Source organism: Rhinopithecus bieti, unplaced genomic scaffold (genome assembly GCF_001698545.2).
Source record: "Rhinopithecus bieti isolate Rb0 unplaced genomic scaffold, ASM169854v2 scaffold_20150, whole genome shotgun sequence".
Classification (NCBI taxonomy): domain Eukaryota; kingdom Metazoa; phylum Chordata; class Mammalia; order Primates; family Cercopithecidae; genus Rhinopithecus; species Rhinopithecus bieti.
In genome coordinates, this window is record NW_016810565.1 from 1041512 (window position 1) to 1063106 (window position 21595).

The window sequence follows — 21595 nt, forward strand, 5'->3', positions numbered from 1 at the left end:
CACCAAGGAGCATTTAAAATAAAAAATATTTGCAAATTAAGATAGTCTTTATTTAAATTTTATATTTTTTATTTCAGTAACAAGTGTGTTTTATAGGGAAAGATCCCAGAGAATAAACTAATCTCGACTCCCTTTTGTCTTTTTTTTTTTTTCTGGTGCCAGGACAAACCACACACATAATACCTGGGAAGAACTAACCAAATGTGTGTGCGTGTGTGTGCGCGCACGCGTGTGTGTACCTTGTGCCTTCGGTTCTGATTCCATAATAGCAAATGCCCCAAGCAGCATGGACTCCTCTCCAACTAGGAAATGAGAAATAGAATTTTGGTCGGCTCCTTTGTCCTGTTCTAAGAAATCTCCCAAGGACTGCACCATGTTTATTTTCATTTCCCTGGCTCCTTTCCATTCTGGAAACTTAAAATCGGCTTCATGGCCTCTTGCTTTATATAATCTGTTCAAAAAGGCTTCGTCAGAAACGGATTTGATGTGACATTTTTGCTCTTCCCGTGAAAGTACTTCCTATTCCATGAAAGTGGAAGAGGTGGTGGAAATAACCCTGGCCTTGGCAGACTGATCTTGAACCTGAGAATTAGAGACTGGGCTCCCATCCAGTGACTCTGAGCCAGTAATGAAGTTTAAAGCTATTGGAAGACTGGATGCTGGCTTTGGTAGAGGTGGGGGTGATTTGATACACAGAATAGCTTTGTTTCCCGGAGCGTTGTGGTCTTTCAGGTCATTTGAGGACTTAGGGTGGAGGAAGCCAGTCTTGCTTTCCTGATGGAGCTGTGCTTGTCCTTGCCCAGCCTGCCCCAGAACGCATGCTAGCAGATGGCCTTTACCATCAGCCACTTCCAGCCACGTTCTAGAATGAGTGTGGCCTGGAGTTTTCACTGTAGGGCGGAAACATCTCGTGGTGGAAATCATGTGTGTTTAAATCTCATGTTTGTCACTCGTTAGCGCTTGACCCTGGGCAAGTTTTTTGACTTCTTTAAGCCTCCACCCACATTTGTAAAACGGTGATACTTTGTAGAGTTGTGAGGATTAAATAAGATTACAAACGTAGAGCACTCGTTTTATTTAATGTGAAATCACCTACAGGGGAATTCAGGGATTCCCACTGCCTTTGTTTCTTGGCACCTTCCTTCACCAGCTTCTCACTCCTTTGTGAGAAGTAGATAGTGCTGGAGACAGCTGAGGGATGCACCCAGCTCAATCAGGCTTCTCAATGCCCCAGAGTCCTCCACATCCCCCTCATTTTTTCCCTCTATGTTCTTGTCTCTCACAAAGATCATCCTTGCGACCTCCTATCCCTTGGGCTATTCTTCACTGCATTGGGCCTTGGAGAGCGTTCAGAGGGTTGGGCACCCGGCAGCCTAGTGTTTGCACTTACCCTGGAGCGCTCTGCTCAGTCCACATTCTTACCCTGTGCCAAGGGACAGGAAGAAGGGCTCATTTTATAAAACACATTTCTTCCCCATTCTGCTGGTTTATAACTTTGGCCTCCAGGAAAGAATGGAAGGATGGGCACCTCCACCCTATTAGTGCATTCTCGCTCTCTCTCTCTATCTCTCTCTCTCCTTCTCTGTATGTGTGTGTATATAGCAGGAGCAAGGGGCAGGGTCAGCTGTGTTGAGGACTAGGAGGTAGATGGTCTACCCATATCCAAGGTGGGAAGACCAGGAGAAATAAGAGAAGTAAATGGACAGATCCTCTAAAGTCATCTTTTCCTTATTCCAGCACACCAAGGCATTGTGCATATGGTCTTGGATCTTTGTTCTCTGTTAGCCAATGGAAAACATATATGGAAAGAAAGCAAGAACGCTTGCTGAGATTAACCTAGAGGGGGCAGGAGCCAGCATCCCGATGTCTATGCTAGGCCAGCATGGTACCAGCAGCAGAATGTGGGCTGTGGACATGCACTTAACGTTTCTGATCAGTTTTTACTCCCTCAGGCTTGGGGGCTACAAAGGAAGCTAGCCAGGTTTCTGGGAAATTTTGAAGCACTTGGAAATATGATTGAAACAGAAAATTCCTCTGAGTGGAGGAACTGTGTAGGCTGTGTATAGAATCTGTGGATTGGGACCATCCAAGGAATCAGTGTCTGGAAAGAAGCACAAGCTGGTGTGATGAAGGTTCCCATGATGCGTAAGGACTACCAGGGAAGGTTGGAGAAGAAAGGTTTAAAACTGACGAGGAACCTCCAACCCACCTTAGGGACAATTTGGGTTCTTTAAAGTTCCATTTGGATCTCAGTCCCTCAACGAGCACTCGAACTTGTCCCTGTTTATCCGTCACATCTGCCATGACCACATCAAGCTTCCCCCAAGTGAGGCTCTTCTTAGAACATTATTTGAGTTGTACATTAAAGTGTTAGTGTGCCTGGTGGTCTAGGCTCTTTCTAGCGGGTCTTGTTCTCTGAACCTCTAGAGGAGGGAATTTTCCCTGCTGAATATTGCTGAGAGGAAAGGTCCGGAATGGCCTGGCCAGTGTCTAGTGTGACCACTCTGCCTCTGAGCTATATTTGACTGAATCAGGTGGTTGGTGAGTCCCACACGTCTTCTGGATTGGGTCTACCCGCAAAGGAGAGGAGTCAGCCTGTAGGTTTTACTGCCACCACAACCAGACCTGTCAACTGCCTTCGTTATCTAGGAAGATTGAATCAAAGGAGGGCAGAGAACCTTGGGTTCCCAACGCATTCTGTGAGCTCTTGGGTTCTTCCTGTGGTGCTTTGTAGGAACAAAAGAACAGAACAAACATGTTGGAGTACTGTCCCTAACATTTATTCTCAGGTGGTGACTGGGAGGGGTGAGGTGTAGATATACTTCCTCTCTTCTCGTGGAGCCTTACTGAAGACAGGATCGTCGTTCCTGTGTTGGTGAGCTGAGAAGGGCAGTCTTGCCATCTTAAAGACCTGCCCTCCAGCCCCTTCAAATGCCACACCTCGCAGGAAGCACTCTCTCCATAACTGTTCAGAGAACCCCGACCAGAAAAGCTCCCGCACTTCTCATATTAACTCCGATTGTGCTGAGGGGGAAGGGAGGAGTACACAAAGCAGGAGGTGGGTGGGGAGGCTGGGGTCACACAGCCCAGGAGGGGCACGCCGGGCCAGGTGCTCCATAAGCACAGGCTCCCTCCTCCCTCCCTCCCCCCAGTGCACCAGGCTCTGATGGGGCCGGTCCCACCGCAGAGTTCAGAGGCATCAAGTCCAAGGACAGAACTGCAAGAGTATGGACACAAAACACCAAACAAATTGGGGGTGGGCTCCCGGCCATCCTGGTGAGAGAGAGGCTCCTTTAGCCAAGGCCATTTCTGGCTTCTCAGCCTCCAGGGTATGGGCTCTGAACAGCAGTGGGGAGCCGGGCTTTCTGGGGCAGCTCAGTGCTGGGAAGACCTCATCCCCTTCTCCCCAGGGCTGTATGGGAGCACAGGCACAGGGGTAGGGAGGGCTTGTGGTCAGCGAGGGGTAGAGCCCACGGAGAGACCAGAGAGTGGACCGCAGTTTCGTGAAAGCAAAGTTATAGCTGCCACTTGTGCCTGTGGGCAGAGCAGGTGGTAGAGGGGCCTCCAGGAAAGGGCCGGGGACATGGTGTCCAGCACTGAGCACAGCGCACTCGGCCTCGGCCTCTGTCTATCTCCCCACCCGCCCACCTCTGGCACACCGCACCTGGGGACCGAGATTTGTGCTTGATCAGAGCTTCGAAGGAAGGCGGTGGCAGAGGTGCTGAGAGGCTGTCCTGGAGGTGGCCAGTTCTGGGGTCCTCTGCAAAGTACCCCGCGTCCCTGGACAACCGGAACTTGCCCTGCCCTCTTCCCTGGCCCATCCCACCCGCGGTGTGTGATCCTTAGACGTGAGTCTGCATCCGCCGCTGCAGGGGTCGACTGGGGTCAGAGTTCTGGGACGAGGACTGGGAGTGGTGGGAGGAGGAGGCAGAAGCCTTGCTGGCCTTGTCGAACTGCACATAGCCGTCCTGCTTGCCGCTGCTGCTGACGCTGCTATCACACTGCGTGTCCAGGAAGGAGCTGCTGTCGCTGAGGGAGCCTCTCTGGAACTCCCGCTCACAAAGCTCGATGGACGAGCTGCCCATCCCCAGCACGAACCGCTGCCCGTAGTCGTAGAGGCGGCCCTGGCCGCTCAGGGTGCTGTAGATGTTGGTGAAGGACATGCCAGTGGGCACACGCTGCTTGCCCGCAGGACGCAGGTCGGGCTGGCAGCTGGAGAGGGAGATGGTTGGGGTTGAGTGGTGCTCTTTGAAGGTGTTGACGCTGTAGTAGCCATTGGTGGGGTCCTGGGTGGGCGAGAGAAAGAGGAGCATCACCTGGTGGAGCCTCCACTGAACGTGGCTGGGGTTTCCAGGCTGAGCCCGTCCTCTTATGCGGGGAGGGAAGAGGGAAAACAGGAGGAAGGGAGTGACCTGGTAGGGAGCAAACTCGGGGGTGAACAGCTGCGGGGAGGGTGCAGAGGCAGAAGGACACTGAACAGGAGACGGCAGAAGAACTGCGGACCCCAGGTGGGGAGGGCCGGCAAGGGTGAGGGCCAAAGGAGGGAAGCAAAGAGGCTCTTGACTGGGTTTATGTCAGGGCGATGCAAGGTCATTTGAAAGTCAGACTTTTTAATTGTTTTTATCCAGAACGTGGATGCTTCATTTTGAATCTACATGTGAGGAGGCTATGGAAGAGAACTGGGGAGTCTCAGCATTAGCTCTCTCAGCCTCCTCAGCATTGGGGTGGAGAGAGCAGGTGCCTTAGGCAGGGATGGGTACCTGCCACCAAGCTGGTCTCTGGCCTTCTCGACTTGCTGTCATTTGATGTATAGATTTGGGGTTTGGGCCATCAGACCTTAAGAGCAGATTCCACAGCTGTGTCTTATAACCTGGGGCCCTTCTTACCTTCAGGTTCTGAAACTCTTTCTCCTCTTCTTTGAGGACCTCCAGCTGTTTCAGGACTGAGTCTTGCTGGAATTCACCCCGGTCCATCTGCAACCCAAAAAAAGGCTGCTCAGTGGATAGGAGGTAGCTAAACCTCCACTTCCCCCAAGGAAAAGATGAGATCAGAAACTCAAAAGATTGCCCTATATAAGCCCCACAACCCCTCAATGCCTGGACCATGTGAAAGACTCAGGAGGAGTTCCTGGACCCCCATCCTAGGAGACAGGGAAGCAGTTGAGGGGGATGGGTGGGTCGGTGAGGTGAGGGGCAGTTAGGGGAGGCGAGGGGCAGGTATCCGAGGCCATACTTTCCTCGCTTGGGCGAGGGCATCACCAGAGATCTCACATGCCTGATTCAATTCCATTCACTGAACGTTTGTTGTAAAATGCCGCCAGGTGCTCTGCTAAGGACCAGGGATCCACAGATGAACGTACATTAAGATACAGCTCTGCTCATCAGGGAGATGGACTTGCAGATAAATAATTTCAGAATGTCAACCACTGGGCACGGCCAGGCTCCTTAGGGCAGTTTCTTCTCCAGCGTGCAGGCCTAGTGCAGGCCTTAAGGAGCCACAAGGAATAACCATCTGTGAGATGCTGGCGACACGGGCCACATCTGTTATTCTAATGAAAAGTTATCTTCCTTAGAGATGCCAAACAGCCTGAGGGCAAAGATCACTTCCTGCTTGTTTCTGGGTACCCCCACACCTGGTTCAGTGCTTTGCATGTTGTGGTCACTGACCTTGCATGCTTTTGGGATGGAATCTCTTAATTATTTGATTTGCCAGTGCCTAGCACAGTGCCTAGCACAGTACACAATAGAGCTGCTTCAGATGGTGTGTATATGTTGAATGAATAGGCAAAGTGGCTTAGCTCTAAATTACTAAAAATTAACATAATTATTAGACATAAGATGAAAAAGCATACTCCACACACAGTGGGCGTATGAATTAACCTGAATAACCACAGTGATGCTTAACCTGTGACACACGAGAGGCTTGCCATGCGTCTCTCTGCTAGTTTCACGGTATAGGTAGTAGGTTCCCTCCTACTCTCTGGGCCAGGATGTTTCTTCTCTCTTGCAACTTGCTTCCGTCGTTTCTTTTCGGAGCCCCGTGGAATCAGCCAAGGTGCTGCCACCCTGCTGCCTCCTCACTAAGGAGACCACGTGGTTCATTTTTCCAGTAAATGCTCTGACACTGTCTGGATTGGAGACCTTCTTTCCCATCAGATTCAATTTCTAAGTCTGCCTCTCCTTGCGGATGGGTCTGTCTTGGGGCCAGGAGGTGAAAGGAATGGGAGAATGACCATCTCCTCAAGGGGTGGCTTAGCCCTGAGCCCTCAGCAAGTCCCTTCTGCTCCCACCTGACACTGAGCGGCCCGGCCCCCACTCTTGCCTGTGGGTTTGGACTAAGGGATGTGGAGACAGTCTGAGGCAAACAGAATGTCCCGGTGGGAGAGAATTCAAGGTCCCATTTGGGATGAAGGACACACCTGATTAAGCTTAAGTATAGAGACATCATCCCTTCTGAGGTCTAGGCTGTGGTTTCCTCCCTCGTAAAATTAAACACTCCACTGTGTCAGGCCCTGTGTTAGGCCCCAGGGGAAATAGATGAGCATAGACTCGAACATGACCTTTGCCCTCGAGGAACTCTGGGATAACTGGGGAAGCTAACATGGAATTGGGGGAATGCACTATAAAGGAGGCACATACAAAGTGTTTTGGGAGAGCAGAAGGTGCACAGCTCTGCCAGGGGTGGGGAGGACAAGGCCGGAACATCTTGGAGTTGATTGTTATAGGAGAATGTGAAATTCAACAGACAAAATTAGCAGGCAGAGGGAACAGCCGGTGCACAGGTCTTTGAAGTCTAGAAGACTCGAAGGCCAGGAATCAAGCTCTTTGGCATGTCTGGAAGGCCAGATGCACTTGGCCGGAAAATGGAGCTGGAGAGGTTGGTGGCTGCCTGGCATTGAGGAGCCCTGATGACACACCCGGAAGTTGGACTTTGTCCAGCAGATGTGGGGAGCCACCGAGGAATTTTAAGTGGGCAAGTAACAGGACCAGATTTGCATTTTAGAAAGACTGTTTTCTCAAGGCTCTCGAGGGTGGATTGAGAAAAGAGACAAAAGACTAGAAGGCTGAGACCAACTGGGAGGCTGCTGTAATCATTCAGGGGAGGAAGGACGAGGCCAGAAGTAAAGAAGTAATGGTGGAGGACAGGTGGGGCACACACTTGAGACACTTTTTGAAGTGGAATTGACAGGACCTGAGAATCGATTGGAGAGAGTAAGCGTAGCCAAGGGAAAAGTCAGTTTGATTCAGTAAAGGTCTGTGAGCCTCTACCAGGGTCTGTGTAAGGCTCCGAAGACCCCAGGATTAACACAGCAGCAGCTGCTCACCCTCTAGCAACATAAATAGCTAATATTTGTTGAGCACTTATTGTGTTCCATGGGCTTCAAGCCCTTCTGAGTTTTGCCCACTTCACCCTCACCACAGCCCTATATACTGTGGCTTTCAGACCCATTTCATGGATGAGGACCCTGAGGCACCAAAAAGCCCATCTACTGTATCCCTTGCTTCGCCGCCTCCACTCCAACATGTTACAACCAAGGCAACCAGAAACTTCTAGCATGGTTGTCTTAGTTTCTGCTTGGACAACTGGGTAGATGATGGCCCATAAATGGGGATTCGGAAGAGGAGGAGCAGGCTTAATGTGGCTGGAGAAGTGATGAGTTCACCTGCAGTCCAGTCCCCAAGGAGGAACCTGTGTTTCATGCAGACTTTGTTTTGGTGGGGTGTGGCGGATGAGGGAGAGGACTTGTATTGAATATCTATAATAGCTATGTGTGTGTGTGCAGAGGGTGGGGTAGGGGATTATATGTTATATAACAGCATATTGTGGCAATTTATGCTTATGTCTTTTCTCCTTACGGAAGAGCCAGGCTCTCTGAAGGCTGGACTGCAACTTTTTCGTTGTTGTTGTTTTGAGATGGAGTCTCACTCTCACCCAGGCTGGGGTACAGTGGCCTGAGCTCAGCTCACTGCAACCTCCACCTCCCGGGTTCAAGCAATTCTCCTGCCTCAGTTTCCCTAGTAGCTGGGATTACAGGTGCCCGCCACCACACCCAGCTAATTTTTGTATTTTTAGTAGAAATGTTGTTTCACAATGTTGGCCAGGCTGGTCTTGAACTTCTAACCTCAAGTGATCCTCCCAACTCGGTCTCCCAAAGTGTTGGGATTACAGGCGTGAGCCACTGCGCCTGGCCTGCACTGCATCTTAGATGCCTTTGAGTCTCCCAGAACACAAGCACAGTATAGCAGGCACACAATCACATTTGTTGGCTGACAGTGTGTGCCTCACCTATTGTGGGGTGGGCGGGGGGCATCTTGACCACTGCTTTGCTTTTTGGAAGCATCTAGGTCATTGAGAAGCCTCTAGTCCCAGGACCTTCTGGGAATGGGGTCACGGGATAGGATGGGGTGTAATCACATTCTTACCATTAGCTGCTTGATGGTGGAGTGCTCCTCAGCCTCCCGACCAGAGGCCGGTTCCTTGTGGACAATTTCCACTCGGATATCATTTTTGGCTGACACAACACCTTTGAGATCTGGAGATAAAATAGTAAAGTAGAGATGATAGATTTAGTTCTTACTTTTGAGATGTCAAGCTCCCTTGCAGTCCCCTGCTTCCGCTCTGCCACCCTCTGCATTTCCCCTTCAGCCCCTGAACTCAGCAGCTTCACTGGCCCCCCACCAACAGAACCTTCATATGGAGATACTGTGGGCATTTGGGCCTCAGAGGAGGCTGACCCCATGGCGGCCTGGCTCCTGTCACATGTCTCTCAGCCATGCACCCTTGGCTTGAAAGATTGTCTTCAGCCACTTGCCCACCTTACTGAGCTAGGTCCTTTTCATCCTACTGAATTCTCACTTCCTTCTAGAATTCTTCTCTGACTTACTCTACCAGGCAGACTCCGATCCCTCCATTCATAGAACCACAAATCTCAGTGTTGGAAAGGACCTTAAATTGCCCATGGCCAACTCCCATCTAAAGAGAAACACCCCTGAGGCGCTGGGCGGCTTCTCTGTCGACGCCTGCGTGATGGAAGCTTTACTGCTACTTCTGCAGGAGGCAGCCTGTTTCTAGTTGGAGAACTCTGTTAGAAAATTCTTGGCTGGGTGCGGTGGCTCACACCTGTAATCCCAGCACTTTGGGAGGCCAACATGGGCAGATCACGAGGTCAGGAGTTTGACACCAGCCTGACCAACATGGTGAAACCCTGTCTCTATTAAAAATCCAAAAATTAGCTGGGCGTGGTGGTGGGCGCCTGTAATGCCAGCTATTGGGGAGGCTGAGCATGAGAATCACTTGAATGAACCCGGGAGGCGGGGGTTGCAGTAAGCTGAGATTGTGCCACTGCGCTCCAGCCTGGGCAACAGGGCAAGACTCCGTCTCAAAAGAGAGAGAGAGAAAAAAAAAAAGGGGAATTCTTGAGGAGCTGGCGCTGTGGCTCATGCCTGTAATCCCAGCACTTTGGGAGGCTGAGGCAGGCAGACCACTTGAGGCCAGGAGTTTGAGACCAGCCTGGGCAACATGGTGAAACCCTGTCTCTGCAAAAAAATTAAAAAAATAGCCAGGCATGGTGGCACACGCTTGTAATCCCAGTGACTCAGGAGGCTGAGGCACGAGAATTGCTTGAACCTGGGAGGCGGAGGTTGCAGTGAGCTGAGATCATGTCACTGCACTCCAGCATGGCCAAAAGAGAGAGACTCTATATTTAAAAAATCATATATATATATTATATATATATGCATATATATGTGTGTATATATATGTGTATGTGTATATATTTATATGCTCCCCTATAATTTCCACTGAGAGGGTGGTGATAGAGGTCCTGAGACCACATTATTGCTGGGGTGGTCATGAGAGCCAAGGCTGCTTAGCTCGGAGTGCAGAAAACGCAAGGGGAACAGCTTTCTTCAGACATGTGCAGGCTGCTGAGTGGAAGAGGAGGAGACCATTCCGGTGATTCATTTTGTGCATTACACTTATACAATGTTAGTGCCAGATGGGGTCATCAGGGTCATATTCTCATTATAAATGAGGAAACCAAGGCCTGGAATTGCTGTGGCTGGCCCAGGGTGGGACTGGAACACTGTGTCTCCATTGTCTTCACCTGTTCTCTGCCATCCAATCTCTCACACATATCTCCTGGGTGCATGCAATTCTTCAAGCATGCACAAACACTAGAATTTTATTGGCAATCACTGAAGACCTTTAAAAGTTTGCTGAAAGCATTTCCTTTATTGCTTTCCCATCCACTCCCCCACAGCTATGTGAGTGACCCGATTTTTCTGGTGAGACTAGCAGCTCTTTAGTTTATTTTTATTTTGTTGTATAGATGGGGTCTTCCTAGACTAACAGCTCTTGTAGAGCAAGGATCAAACCACAAACCACTTTTCCCCCTATCTTTCTGTACAGTTCCTGATCGAAAGAGCTATGTATTCAATCCAAAATGCTGGCTGCCCTGCAGATGAAGCTCAGTCTAGTCCAGGTCAACCTCAGCCTACTGCCCACTCTGCCAGACGCCATGTTGCCCAGGCTCACATACACCGATACATCAGACCCAATCCCTGTCCCAGGAGCTCACAGCACTGTTAGGACCCCTGTTCATTGCACTCCTGCTTACTTGCTCTCCGGGGCAGCCTAAGCCTGGCCTTTTTCTCTGTCCCCCTCCCTGAGATCCCGGATCTCCCTCCCGTACTTCTCTGGGAACGGGCACAGCAGAAGGCCACGATGGTTGCCATAAGGACGAGGAAGGCCACGCCAGCTCCTACGGCCACCCCAATGATGACGGCCATCGGCACAGACTCTGTGGGAGAGAAGCGGGCACAGCTGACGAGGGATGGGGAATGGCCTATCCCCCCAAGATCTCACCCCGTTCCTGTGGGCACAGCCCCTGCCACATGGGGCCCTCCTAGGAAATGCCTCAGTCGGGCCTGGGCAGGCACAGGCCGAGTCCAACCGGGTTCAGCTCTAGCTGGGACTGCAAAGACCAGGGTGGAGGACACGGGGGCTTGGTGGGTGGGGGAGAGGGCGGGGGAACTGGGGCAAAGGGCAGAGGAAGGAGAGCGAGGCAGGCAGACACGGAGAAGGGAGGGCCAGGGGACAGGAGGACCGGAGATGAAGGGTGAGGCTGGCACGATGGAGCTCTCTCTGGCATTAAACAGGAATGCTCTATCACACTTTGGCCAGTGAGTCATAGGCCTTGGCTTTTTTTGAAAAACGACTATGGTCACTGCCCTTGTTTGTTCAGTATGTTCTCTCCTTCCCTTCCCTTTCTCAGGTGAATACAGAGGACATCCGGCTCTTAGTGTTTCCAGGTCTAAGCAGCTTCCCCGCAGGTCTGCTGGGCATCAGTTGTGGCCCTCAGGTGTCCAAGTCTCAGGGGCCAGGGAGCAGGGTTACAGCTTCTCCACTGCAACCTCTTTAAGGAGAGAGGCCCCTTTCCCTCCATCTCCAGGTCTGCAGCTTCTCCCTGGAGGCCTCCCCTCTGAGCATCCTTGCACCCCTCTCGGCAAGAGAGGCCCACACACTGGGTAGGCAAGCCCTCACCCCTGCTGAGTCTCTGCAGCCTGTCTCCTGCCCAAGCCGAGTGGGGGTAGGGACAGGGAGGGTAAGGATGGAGTTGGGGGTGATCTTCCAGACAGTTCTGGCCCTTCTAGGTCTGCAAGTGGGGCCTGAGCACACGATCTGGGGCCATGAGGAGTCCATCAGGAATAGAACCAGAGAATGCTGGGGCGGGGACAGCTTGGGGCTCTCACTGAGGTCCAGAGAAGTCAAATGATTTGGCCAGGGACACACAGGAGCTACACAGCCAGGGTCAATCTAGGTCTCCCGTCACTGCCCTCGCCCCTCCGCTCACCCCACTCCCACCCTGTCCAGCTCCACCCACAGAGTGACAAGTGAGATCCTCCACATCTCATATGCTCGGTACTGCCCAGGCTGCCGCTGCTCCGAGTCCTGGCTCCATCCCTTCTTCTGAGCAGCTGACTTTGCCTCTCTTATATCTGTAGAGTGGGGACAATGCTACCGCCCCTCTGAGAGTTGTTATGGGCTTGACCTGGGTGAGTGTGGGCAGAGGCCTCGGAGCAGAGTCTGGCACCCAGCCCTGTTTGGTGTTTGCTGTTGTTGTTACCTGGGAAGGGGACACCAGCAGTTCACAGTCTTTTATTTTTGGGACGGAGTCTGGCTGTGACACCCATGCAGTGGCATGATCTCAGCTCACTGCAACCTCTGCCTCCTGGGTTCAAGTGATTCTCCTGACTCAGCCTCTCGAATAGCTGGGATTACAGGCACATGCCACCATGCCTGGCTAGTTTTTGTATTTTTAGTAGAGATGGGGTTTCACCATATTGGCCAGGCTGGTCTCAAACTCCTGACCTCAGGTGATCTGCCCGCCTCAACCTCCAAAAGTGCTGAGATTACAGGCGTGAGCCACTGTGCCTGATCAGCAGTTCACAGTCTTAAAGGCCAGGAAAGCTCCTTTTAAAGACTGAGCACCTCCCCAGCCTACCCTGCATTCGTCAGTGTGGGCGACTGGGGGCAACTAGGTATCGGTGTAACTAGCTTGTTACAGCCAACAAGCCTTTCGTTGTCTTTTTCTTTAAAGAGAGGAGAAAGACCTCAAACCCTGGCCTCTGAAGATGCTGCTGGGAGGAGGCAGGGGGCAGCCATTTGCCCTCTGGCCAGAGGAAGCTGGCGCCCCTGGCTGGCAGTGTTGTTAGTTAAGCTGGCACATCCCTTTGCCACCCCAGAACTTGCACACGAAGCCATTCGTTACCTACCAATTAGTGGCCAGGACAACTGCAGGGGTGACGGGCAGGGGACCAAGAGGAAGTGGAGTGGTAGACACTTAGGGGTTGAAACGCGAGGTGCCCAAGTTGGTTCAAGAGTCAGACTGAGAAAAGGGGCTGGGACTCAGCTGAGCTTGCCTGGCCCAATAGATGACAATGTCTCTAGGTTTCAGTTCCATGAGGAAAGGGAAACGGCTTTGGCAGCTCATTGACTGTCTGCTTTGGAATTGGATGGATTTGGGTTGGTTTCTCCTCAGATTCCTGGTAAGTTTCCTTGGAAAAACACAGGGCTTGTCTCAGCAGAGCTCAGAGCCAAAACATGCCCATGGAAGGCTCCTTAACACCTCTGGGCCTCAGGGCCTTGTCTGCAGCCTGGAGAGCTGGGCAGCGGCACTGAAGGTGCCTTCCGATCCTGGGATCCCCAGCCCATGTTTCCACATGCTGCTGACGGCTGGGGGCGGGGCGCCCTCTTAGCTGGACAACAGTCCCCAGGCAGGTGGACAGGGGGAGAGCAGGGCGTCCTGTGGGGGTGAGTGCCCGGGGATGGCATCCCTTTCCAGTCCCCAGCCTGCCTGTGTGTGTTTCCTCCTTGCCTGGCTTCCTCAGGTTTGGCCTAGGGTGCTGTGCAGGCCCCTCCTCTCTGCACAGAGCCTTCCCTGCATGGCCCCTGGAGAGGGACTGGAGGGAGGGGCTGTCCCCGCTCAGCCTGCCCTCCATCCAAGGAGGTGTGCCAGGCACCAGGAGTCAGCCACCGAGGGGAGAGGGTGTTGGGGAGGTCCGGATGAGTGTCCGCAGACACAGGAGACACGGAGACAGGAGGCACCACCCTCGGCATTAGCATGGACCTGGGGAGAACGCAGCGGGAGGCTGGCAGCTTTCTGGGTTGCCCCAGCGTGGGCTGCAGGGGCCTCTGTGAGCAACCTGCACCCTGGGTTGGTGCTCTGATAGGGGCATGTCTGCCAGGAGGGGCAGAGGCAGGGGCACGAGGATCCCACGTGGAGCTTGAGGAGGTAACACGGGCCAGGGGCCAGTGTGGCAGGAGGCCCAGGGTGGAGGACCACTCAAGTCTTCAGCATGGCCATAGAGCCTAGCTTGCTGTTCCTAATTCTCTTTTCTGTTTTTCTGCTTGGAGGTGGGGTTGAGAGCAACTCTACCCAGGGGACATGATGACTGCTTTGCTGTGTGTGCCTGGGGAGGGAGGCGCTGCCCTGCAGCCTCAGCCTGGGGTGAGATGACACCTCCACGGGGACTGCAGGAGTAGGGAGGGGTGGCAAACAGCAAGCATGGATGCACAAGCCACAGCAGGGGCTGGGGCCCCCGGCGTCCTGGGAAGCAGTGGCCAAGCTGGTGATGATGTGCAGAAGTAGGAAGGGTCGGAGAGAGCCTGGAAGCAGAAGGCAGTCAGGACAGGGACCAGCTGACCCCAGAGGCCAGCTGACCCCAGAGGCCAGGAGTCAGGGCTCCCAAAGAGAAAGGATGGAAGGAATGGAGCAGGGAAGAGCGAGAGTCAGTGTCCCAGAACGGAAGGAGTTGTGGGTTCCAGCGGCAGGCAGGAGACAGGTCTCTGGGGTCCCTAGGCCCAAAATGGCTGGGACCCCCCGCCCCGCTGCTCTGACTACACTAAACCCTCAGGATGGGGGAGGGCAGAGACATTATTGGCCAGCACAGGCCTCCCTACCCCCTGCTGGGTTCCCTCCCCAGCTAGCCAAGAAGTCCCTTCCCCCACCCCCTGCCCAGGGGCATTCTCATCATCTCCTTCCGTACCTGCTTCCAGCCCGGCTCCCGACTTCATTTCCGAACCTGTTTGGAAATAAAGCAAGCGTCTACAGCCAGGGCCTGGCTGGCCAGGGTGGGGTGGGACTGGGGATTAGCTGCTTGAGGGGGGCTGGGTGAGGGGTTCCTTTCCCAGTCATGTCTCTGGGACCCCCAACAGATCCAGGCTAGCCCAGTTGAACTTGGAGTTCACTCAGACTGACTTAGAGACTCTGCAGGGGCTAGGGACCAGAGAGAGAAATCATGTCTCGGAGGGGTCTGGGAAGGTTGGGGTGAGAACACTTGGGGGAGGGCATGGGGGTGGGGGCACCAAGGAGAAGACACGGAGGGTAGGCAACAGGGGACCAGGAAGGTTTGGGATGATGTGTGGATGATATTATGCAAATTATGTGCAAAGCATTATGCAAAGCAGCACCTATTAGGGAAGAGGTGTTGGGAGATACTGTGTGATTTCACCCATAGGTGTGATCCGGGTGTGGTCCACGGAGGCCTGGGGACCCTACTGAGACCACCCACTTGGCCTAGAATCTCTTGCTGGGCCTGACAGCCTGCGAATGGGCCTTTACCTAAGAGGGTGTCAGAGACTGCCAGGACTGAGGCCTCCTGGGCGCCCGAGGCCCATCCAAAGGCCCAGGCCCAGCTGAGCACGAATCCCTGGTCCACCATGGCTTAGCCCCTGCTGGCAAAAGGGCAAGATTGACCACCCCTCTCAGAACCCAGCTTGCTGCTGGCTGTGGTGGAGCTTCCGGAGCCACCCCTCCGTGCCCCTCCAAGGCTCCCCATCCTGCTGTCTGTGCCTGAGAACTCCGAGCAGACGCTGGAGATCTGAGCATCTTTGACCAGGAGCTGGGACGTCAGCGCACGGGGGCTCAGTGGGGTGAGGCTTCTTCCTCCTCCTTCTCACCCACCCGGCTGCTTTGCCCAGCGCTGCCTTTGGGACACAGGGGTCCCTGTGCCTCCTAGGTCTGCAGGTGGTGTGAGCCCAGCCCCCGACCCTAGGGATCTGGACAAACAAGCCCAACCCCTTAGCTTTGGAGTGGGTGCCCTCTGTGGGACTTCTGTCTGAGTAACTGGATGGGCTTGTCATCTTAACTGTGGCTGGGCCAGGTTCCCAGCACACCCATACCAGTATATCCCACGCTCCACCCAGGTATGACACCTCCCAAAGGGCACTTTGGTGTCAGACCAGGGCCCACGGCGGAGGGCAGGGCACAGAAGCCAGGGCCTCTGGAGGCTGCTGGGCAGCATTGCCACCCGCCTGCTCACTGCTGTGGTCACCTCCTACTGAAGTATCGCCCTCAAGGGCTGCCACTCTGAGCTGTGTTCTTCCCTTTCTTGGTTCCTGGTGGAGGCTAGTGGCCCTTGCTTCAGCGAGAGCCTGGCTGAGGAGGCTTCTGGCTGGCTAGGCTGTGTGGTCGGCCAGGAGGAGCACTGTGGCTTGTCCTTGGGCCCCGGCCCACCTTGCAGCCACCCGGGCCCTGCCATAGGCGAGGAGAGGGCCCCTCTGGTTCCATCGTTCATCGTTCCCTCACGGCCCTGGCAGCTCTCACCTTGCTCCTTGAGCCGGATGATCTCGGTGTCGGAGCCAAAGCTGTTCCAGGCCGTGCAGTTGTAGATGGTCTGGAAGTCGGCCCGCACGATGTTGCTGATGGTCAGGGTGGAGATGACGCCCTCCTCGGTGCTGATGGTCTCCACCGTGTAGCGCCCCGATGTCCCCGACTCCAGAACGTTCTCCTTCCAGGACCAGGCCTGTCCGGGGGTGCAGAATCAGGAGCAGACTCCACCAGAGGGGCCCAGGACACGCCCACACCAGAGTCACAGTGCCACTGCCCTGCTCATGTTCATGCTCACTGCCACACACTAACACATGTACACTCGGGTATGTATGCAGGCACACACGCCACACACCACGAATATGCACACATGCAGGTGCACACACAACACACATCACCACACATGCACATGCACAACATCCCACACAGCACAAACATGCATGTACACATGTGCACACACAACACACACATGTCTATGCACAGCACCGCACACATGGTCAGCACCTTTATATACATACCACACACCCCACAAATATGTACACACAGCTTTGCACACACACCACAAATGTGCACCCACTATAACACACATCACAACATACACATACCACCAATGTGTATACACACAGGTTTGTGCACACGCACCACAAACATGCATACGCAAGTACATGTACCACAACACACATAAATATGCATCACAGCACATGCATACACCAAATCACACACATCACATCGCACCCATGCCTGCACACATGTGCACATGCCACAACATACATACACACATCACAATACATGCACATCACACTAAAAACATGATACAGACATGTACATACACATGGCAGACACGACACCACATCTACATGCAACGCACAGACACTCCCCCAAATACATGTACACATGCACACACACACCAAGATGCACACACCATATGCCATAATACACCATACAAGCATGCTTACACGCATGTATGTACCACAACACACACTGCAACACATGTACACATTCGCCATACACACACCATCATGTGTACATACAGGTACACACACTATGACATACACAACACCATGTGCTCACACACACAAGTACACACACCACCGACAGATATACATGTTCACATATGCTCTGACACACATACACGACAACACACCCACACCACATATGTACACAATTCACAAGCACAAGCACACACACGTACTCCGGGGCATCCTCAGAGGGTCTTTCCATCCCAGAAGGGGGCCTGGGGAGCATCTTTCTGGGCAAAGTGGGCGCCCTGCTGGCCTGCGCCCTGCGCCTCCACACAAGTGTCCCCTGGGACTGCGGCTGCCTGGGTGGGTGTGAGGACAGCAGCCCCATGAATGCGTCTACCTGTGTGACGTTGTATGTCTGTGTGAGAAATGTGTCTACAGAGCTGTGTCTGCGATCACCTTTGTCTACTTTAGTTTACAGGGCTGCTGGTTAACAGTTTTCAGAGCCGGCCACATACACTGTCTGCACCTCATCGTGTAAGCGCCTCGCACACCCTGGTTTAGGGCTGATGAGAGGGACTGAGTTTCTCAAACTTGGTGCTATTGTCATGCTGGACTGACCCATTCCTGGCTGTGGGGCTGTCCCAGGCACTGCAGGATGTCAGCAGCACCCTGGCCCCTACACACCCGGTGCCAGGAGTATCCTCCAAGTAATGACAACCAAAATGTCTCCAGGCACTGCCAAATGTCCCCGGGGACCAGCGAGAACTGCTGGCCTAGAATCAGATATTTCTGGAGAGAAGATGTGAAAATGTCCAAGAGTGAATGGAATATTTGACAATGAGCATGTGTTACATTTGTAATTAAAAACATTAAAGAGTAAAGTGAATGACGAGGCATAGGTATTAGTTTTATTCGTGAGTTCTTGCAATTTTTTTTGTGAATCTCAGAAATCGAATGAACTGAATGCTTGAGAAAGTGTGTAGTGGCAATAATACTCTAATAATATCTTAGTTTACAGTATGACAGTTTCAACTGGTGCAGCCTGGGTGTCAGCCCCCGCATGAACGGGTTAAGAGTGACCTCAGCTGCTCCATATCTGGGCCAACCCCACCCTCCCTGCACTGCTGCCTTGTGAAAAGGTACAACTGCCCTGCCCACTCCACCCCTGGGCATTCTTCTAGCAGGATTTTGCCAGACACTGGGAATTACTACAAATAATAGTTTTCCCCCAGTAGTGCTATAAAACGCTCACTTTTCTTTGTTTTCATGCCTGAGATCCCTCCAGTTTCAGATGGATTTGAGTACAAGATTCTGCCGCTGGATCACTAAAAATACAAAAAAACTAGCCGGGTGTGGTGGCAGGTGCCTGTAATCCCAGTTACTGGAGGTTGAGGCAGGAGAATTGCTTGAACCCAGGAGGCGGAGGTTGCAGTGAGCCAAGATTGCGCCATTGCACCCAGCCTGGGTGATAGAGTGAGACTCTGTCTCAAAAAAGAAAGAAAGAAAGAAAAAAAAGACTCTGCTCTCACCTTAAACTTTGTTGTAGAGACAGGGTCTCACTGTGTTGCCCAGGCTCATCTCAAACTCCTAGGCTCAATTGATCTTCCCACCTCAGCCTTCCAAAGCACTGGGATTACAGACATGAGGCTCTGTGCTCAGCAAGACCCTCCCTTTAAAAAAATGCAAATACTGGCTGGGCACAGTGGCTCATGCCTGTAATCCCAGCACTTTGGGAGGTTGGGGTAGGAGGATCAATTGAGCCCAGGAGTTTGAGACCAGGCTGACCAACGTGGTAAGACCCCGTCTCTCCTGAAAATACAAAAATTAGCCGGGCATGGTGGCAGATGCCTGTAATCCCAGCTACTCAGAAGGCTGAGGCACGAGAATTGCTTGAACCCGGGAGGTGGAGGTTACAGTGAGCCGAGATTGTGCCACTGCATTCCAGCCTGGGTGATAGAGGGAGACTCCATCTCAAAAAAAAAAAAAAAAAAAAAAAGCAAGCAAATACCTGGTAGGAGGTGCTGAGGGTGGACTCCTCAGTTGCCTTAGCTGCATTGCAGGGATAAGTTCTTTGAAGAAGGGAGGGAGAATGGAATGGTCACTTTAGAGGGGATGATTGATAGGGAACAGGGCAGGCTACCATGGACGGTAAAGGCCATGGAGACCTGGCAAGGAGGACTCAGGGAGGCACAAAAGGGAGTTGCTAACTATTAACTGCACTCTAAGATTTTGCTAAATACTAGCCTGGAGCCCAGGAAAGGGAAGAAGTCATTTGTCTTTTCTCTCCACTACCCTCGTGTGCCCCTCTGCCCTTAGGATGCGGAATTTGGTCAGAACCGTTCAGGTCAGAGCTCAGCAGAATGGCAGATGAATCCTGGGAGAGCGCTGCCTATTCTGAGAAAGGCCTGCAATTTTGTCCGCGCGACGCTTTTCCAAGACAGCCAAGGCAGGTATAATTTTCCTCAGCAAGGAAAAGGAGCCTCGGAGGTGTGCATTGCCACCGCCTGGCTGGCCACCCAGCTATTGGCAAAAGTGACCTTCTGGCTGCTGGCCCGGCCCCCGCCCGCTCGCCCCTGGAGCACTCACGATGCGGTCCGGCGGCGGTGTGCTCCGGATGAAGCACTTGATCTGGCCCTTCTCGCCGTGGAGGGCGTGCTGGGTCTGGGTGCTGGAGATGATGGGGGGTCCTGTTGAGAGACAGCGTCCCATTAGGCACCTGGGAAGGGCACGTCCCTGCTGGCGCCCTCTTGGGTGGGTTCAGAAGTGTATTCACGAATCCAAGCATTCAGCAAACATTTGCCGAAGGCCTGTATGTGCAAGGTAAAGTGCAAGGTAGGGACTCAGAGATAAATTAGGCATTCAGTCATAAACCTCTCAAGAGATCATGAGCGAATGCTTCTAAGTCAGAATCCCCAGAAGATATAAATAACTGTAATAAAAGGTGGTGAGTCTTAGTACTACAGGAGCGGTGCAGATAAAGTGCTAACCGACTTCAGAGGAGAGAGAATAATTCTATCTGGCGGACGGGGAAAGCTTTAGGGAGGAGGTAGTAAGCCTGGCAAGGAGGTGGGGAGGTGTCTGGATGAAGGAGGACTCCCCCCGCCTCAGCCAGCTGCACCCCTGCAAACCATTCCTCAGACATCCAGTAGAGGGCGCCCTTGCCTAACAAACGGGAGGTCCTCGGCCAGCCGGGCCAACGGGAACAAATGGTTGATGTCCCCCTGCTAAGGGCGGGAATCACCCTGGACGGGTGGCGTGCATACGCTGTGAGGCCATGGCTCCCAAACGGACCCCAATGTTATATCACAGAGTGTGGCACATGTTTATGGGTGTCAGGTTCTGAGAGCACCTGCCTTATTCACCACATTGCACAGCCAAGAGAGTCGGCCTGGTGGAGGGGAGCCTGTTCCCCAGCACCTCCTGTCCAGTTCCTCCTGTTACCTAATCCAAGTCTTTCACGTGTGACGCCTGCCTGCCTGGCCGTGAAAGGCAAAAGGAGCCGCTAGTTTAGCCTTCGCTCTGCTGGCTTCCTGGCTGGGCTGGGTGTTTGAAGGATGGGTGTAGGGACGGAAACGGTCATGCTCCCTTTTCAATTCCTGGGGTAACAGTTGGGACTTAGATGGTAGATACCAGAGGAAAGAGAGCTGGGAGCAACGCATCTGGAGAACAGGCAGAATTATGCCGGGAACAAAACAAAAATTGCTGCAAACATAATTGCTGTTTATTAGCCACCTTAATTAAAGCAGATTTGCATTTCTATGAATAGCTCCCAGCCAAGGGAGAAAAGGTACTAGAGACACTCCGGTGACTTCTGTTGAGTCTGAGAAGGCAAAGGGCTTGGGGCAGCGTGAGGTGGGCATGGGGAACCCTCCATGGCTTTAAGAATGGGCTGAGCGCTGCCCTCCTTCCTACAAATCCTTTAGCTCCAACAGGTCTAGGACCCAAAGAGATGAGGAGATTCATGTTTTAGGAACCGGATGGTGCTTTGTTTTGCTGCTGGACTAAAAGGTGACGATACTATAAAACCTTTTCTGGTCAGGTGCGGTGGCTCACGCCTATAATTCTAGCACTTTGGGAGGCTGAGGCGGGCGGATCACCAGGTCAGTTCAAGACCAGCCTGGCCAATATGGTGAAACCCCGTCTGCACTAAAAATACAAAAATTAGCCGGACGTGGTGGCAGGAGTCTGTAGTCCCAGCTACTTGGGAGGCTGAGGCAGGAGAATTGCTTGAACCCGGGAGGCAGAGGTTGCAGTGAGTCAAGACCGCGCCACTACACTCCAGCCTGGGCGACAGAGCAAGACTCTGTCTCAAAAACAAACAAACAAAAAAAACCAAACCAAACCAAAACAAAACAAAACAAAAAAACCCCCAACACACACACACAGACACACACACAGACACACACACACAGACACACACACACACACACAGACACACACACACACAGACACACACACACACAGACACACACACACACAGACACACCGAGACAGACACACACACATACACACACACACA

General features: G+C 52.8%; 1 protein-coding gene across 2 annotated transcripts in view; it reads right to left on the reverse strand.

The window, feature by feature from the left end:
• Positions 1-2758: 2758 nt before the first annotated feature.
• KIRREL3 (kirre like nephrin family adhesion molecule 3) overlaps positions 2759-21595 on the reverse strand; it is a 575101-nt gene continuing 556264 nt past the window's right edge. Inside the window, exons 11-17 of one of the 2 annotated variants that reach the window (XM_017892264.1) lie at positions 19663-19763; positions 16109-16307; positions 14550-14585; positions 10694-10801; positions 8424-8533; positions 4887-4973; positions 2768-4286 (exon numbers count right to left, since the gene is read on the reverse strand). In XM_017892264.1, the coding sequence (XP_017747753.1) occupies positions 3843-4286; positions 4887-4973; positions 8424-8533; positions 10694-10801; positions 14550-14585; positions 16109-16307; positions 19663-19763 (1085 nt within the window). In that variant the 3' untranslated portion in view covers positions 2768-3842. Of the gene's footprint in view, positions 4287-4886; positions 4974-8423; positions 8534-10693; positions 10802-14549; positions 14586-16108; positions 16308-19662; positions 19764-21595 lie in introns of both variants that reach the window. The other variant, XM_017892265.1, reaches the window with a different exon arrangement.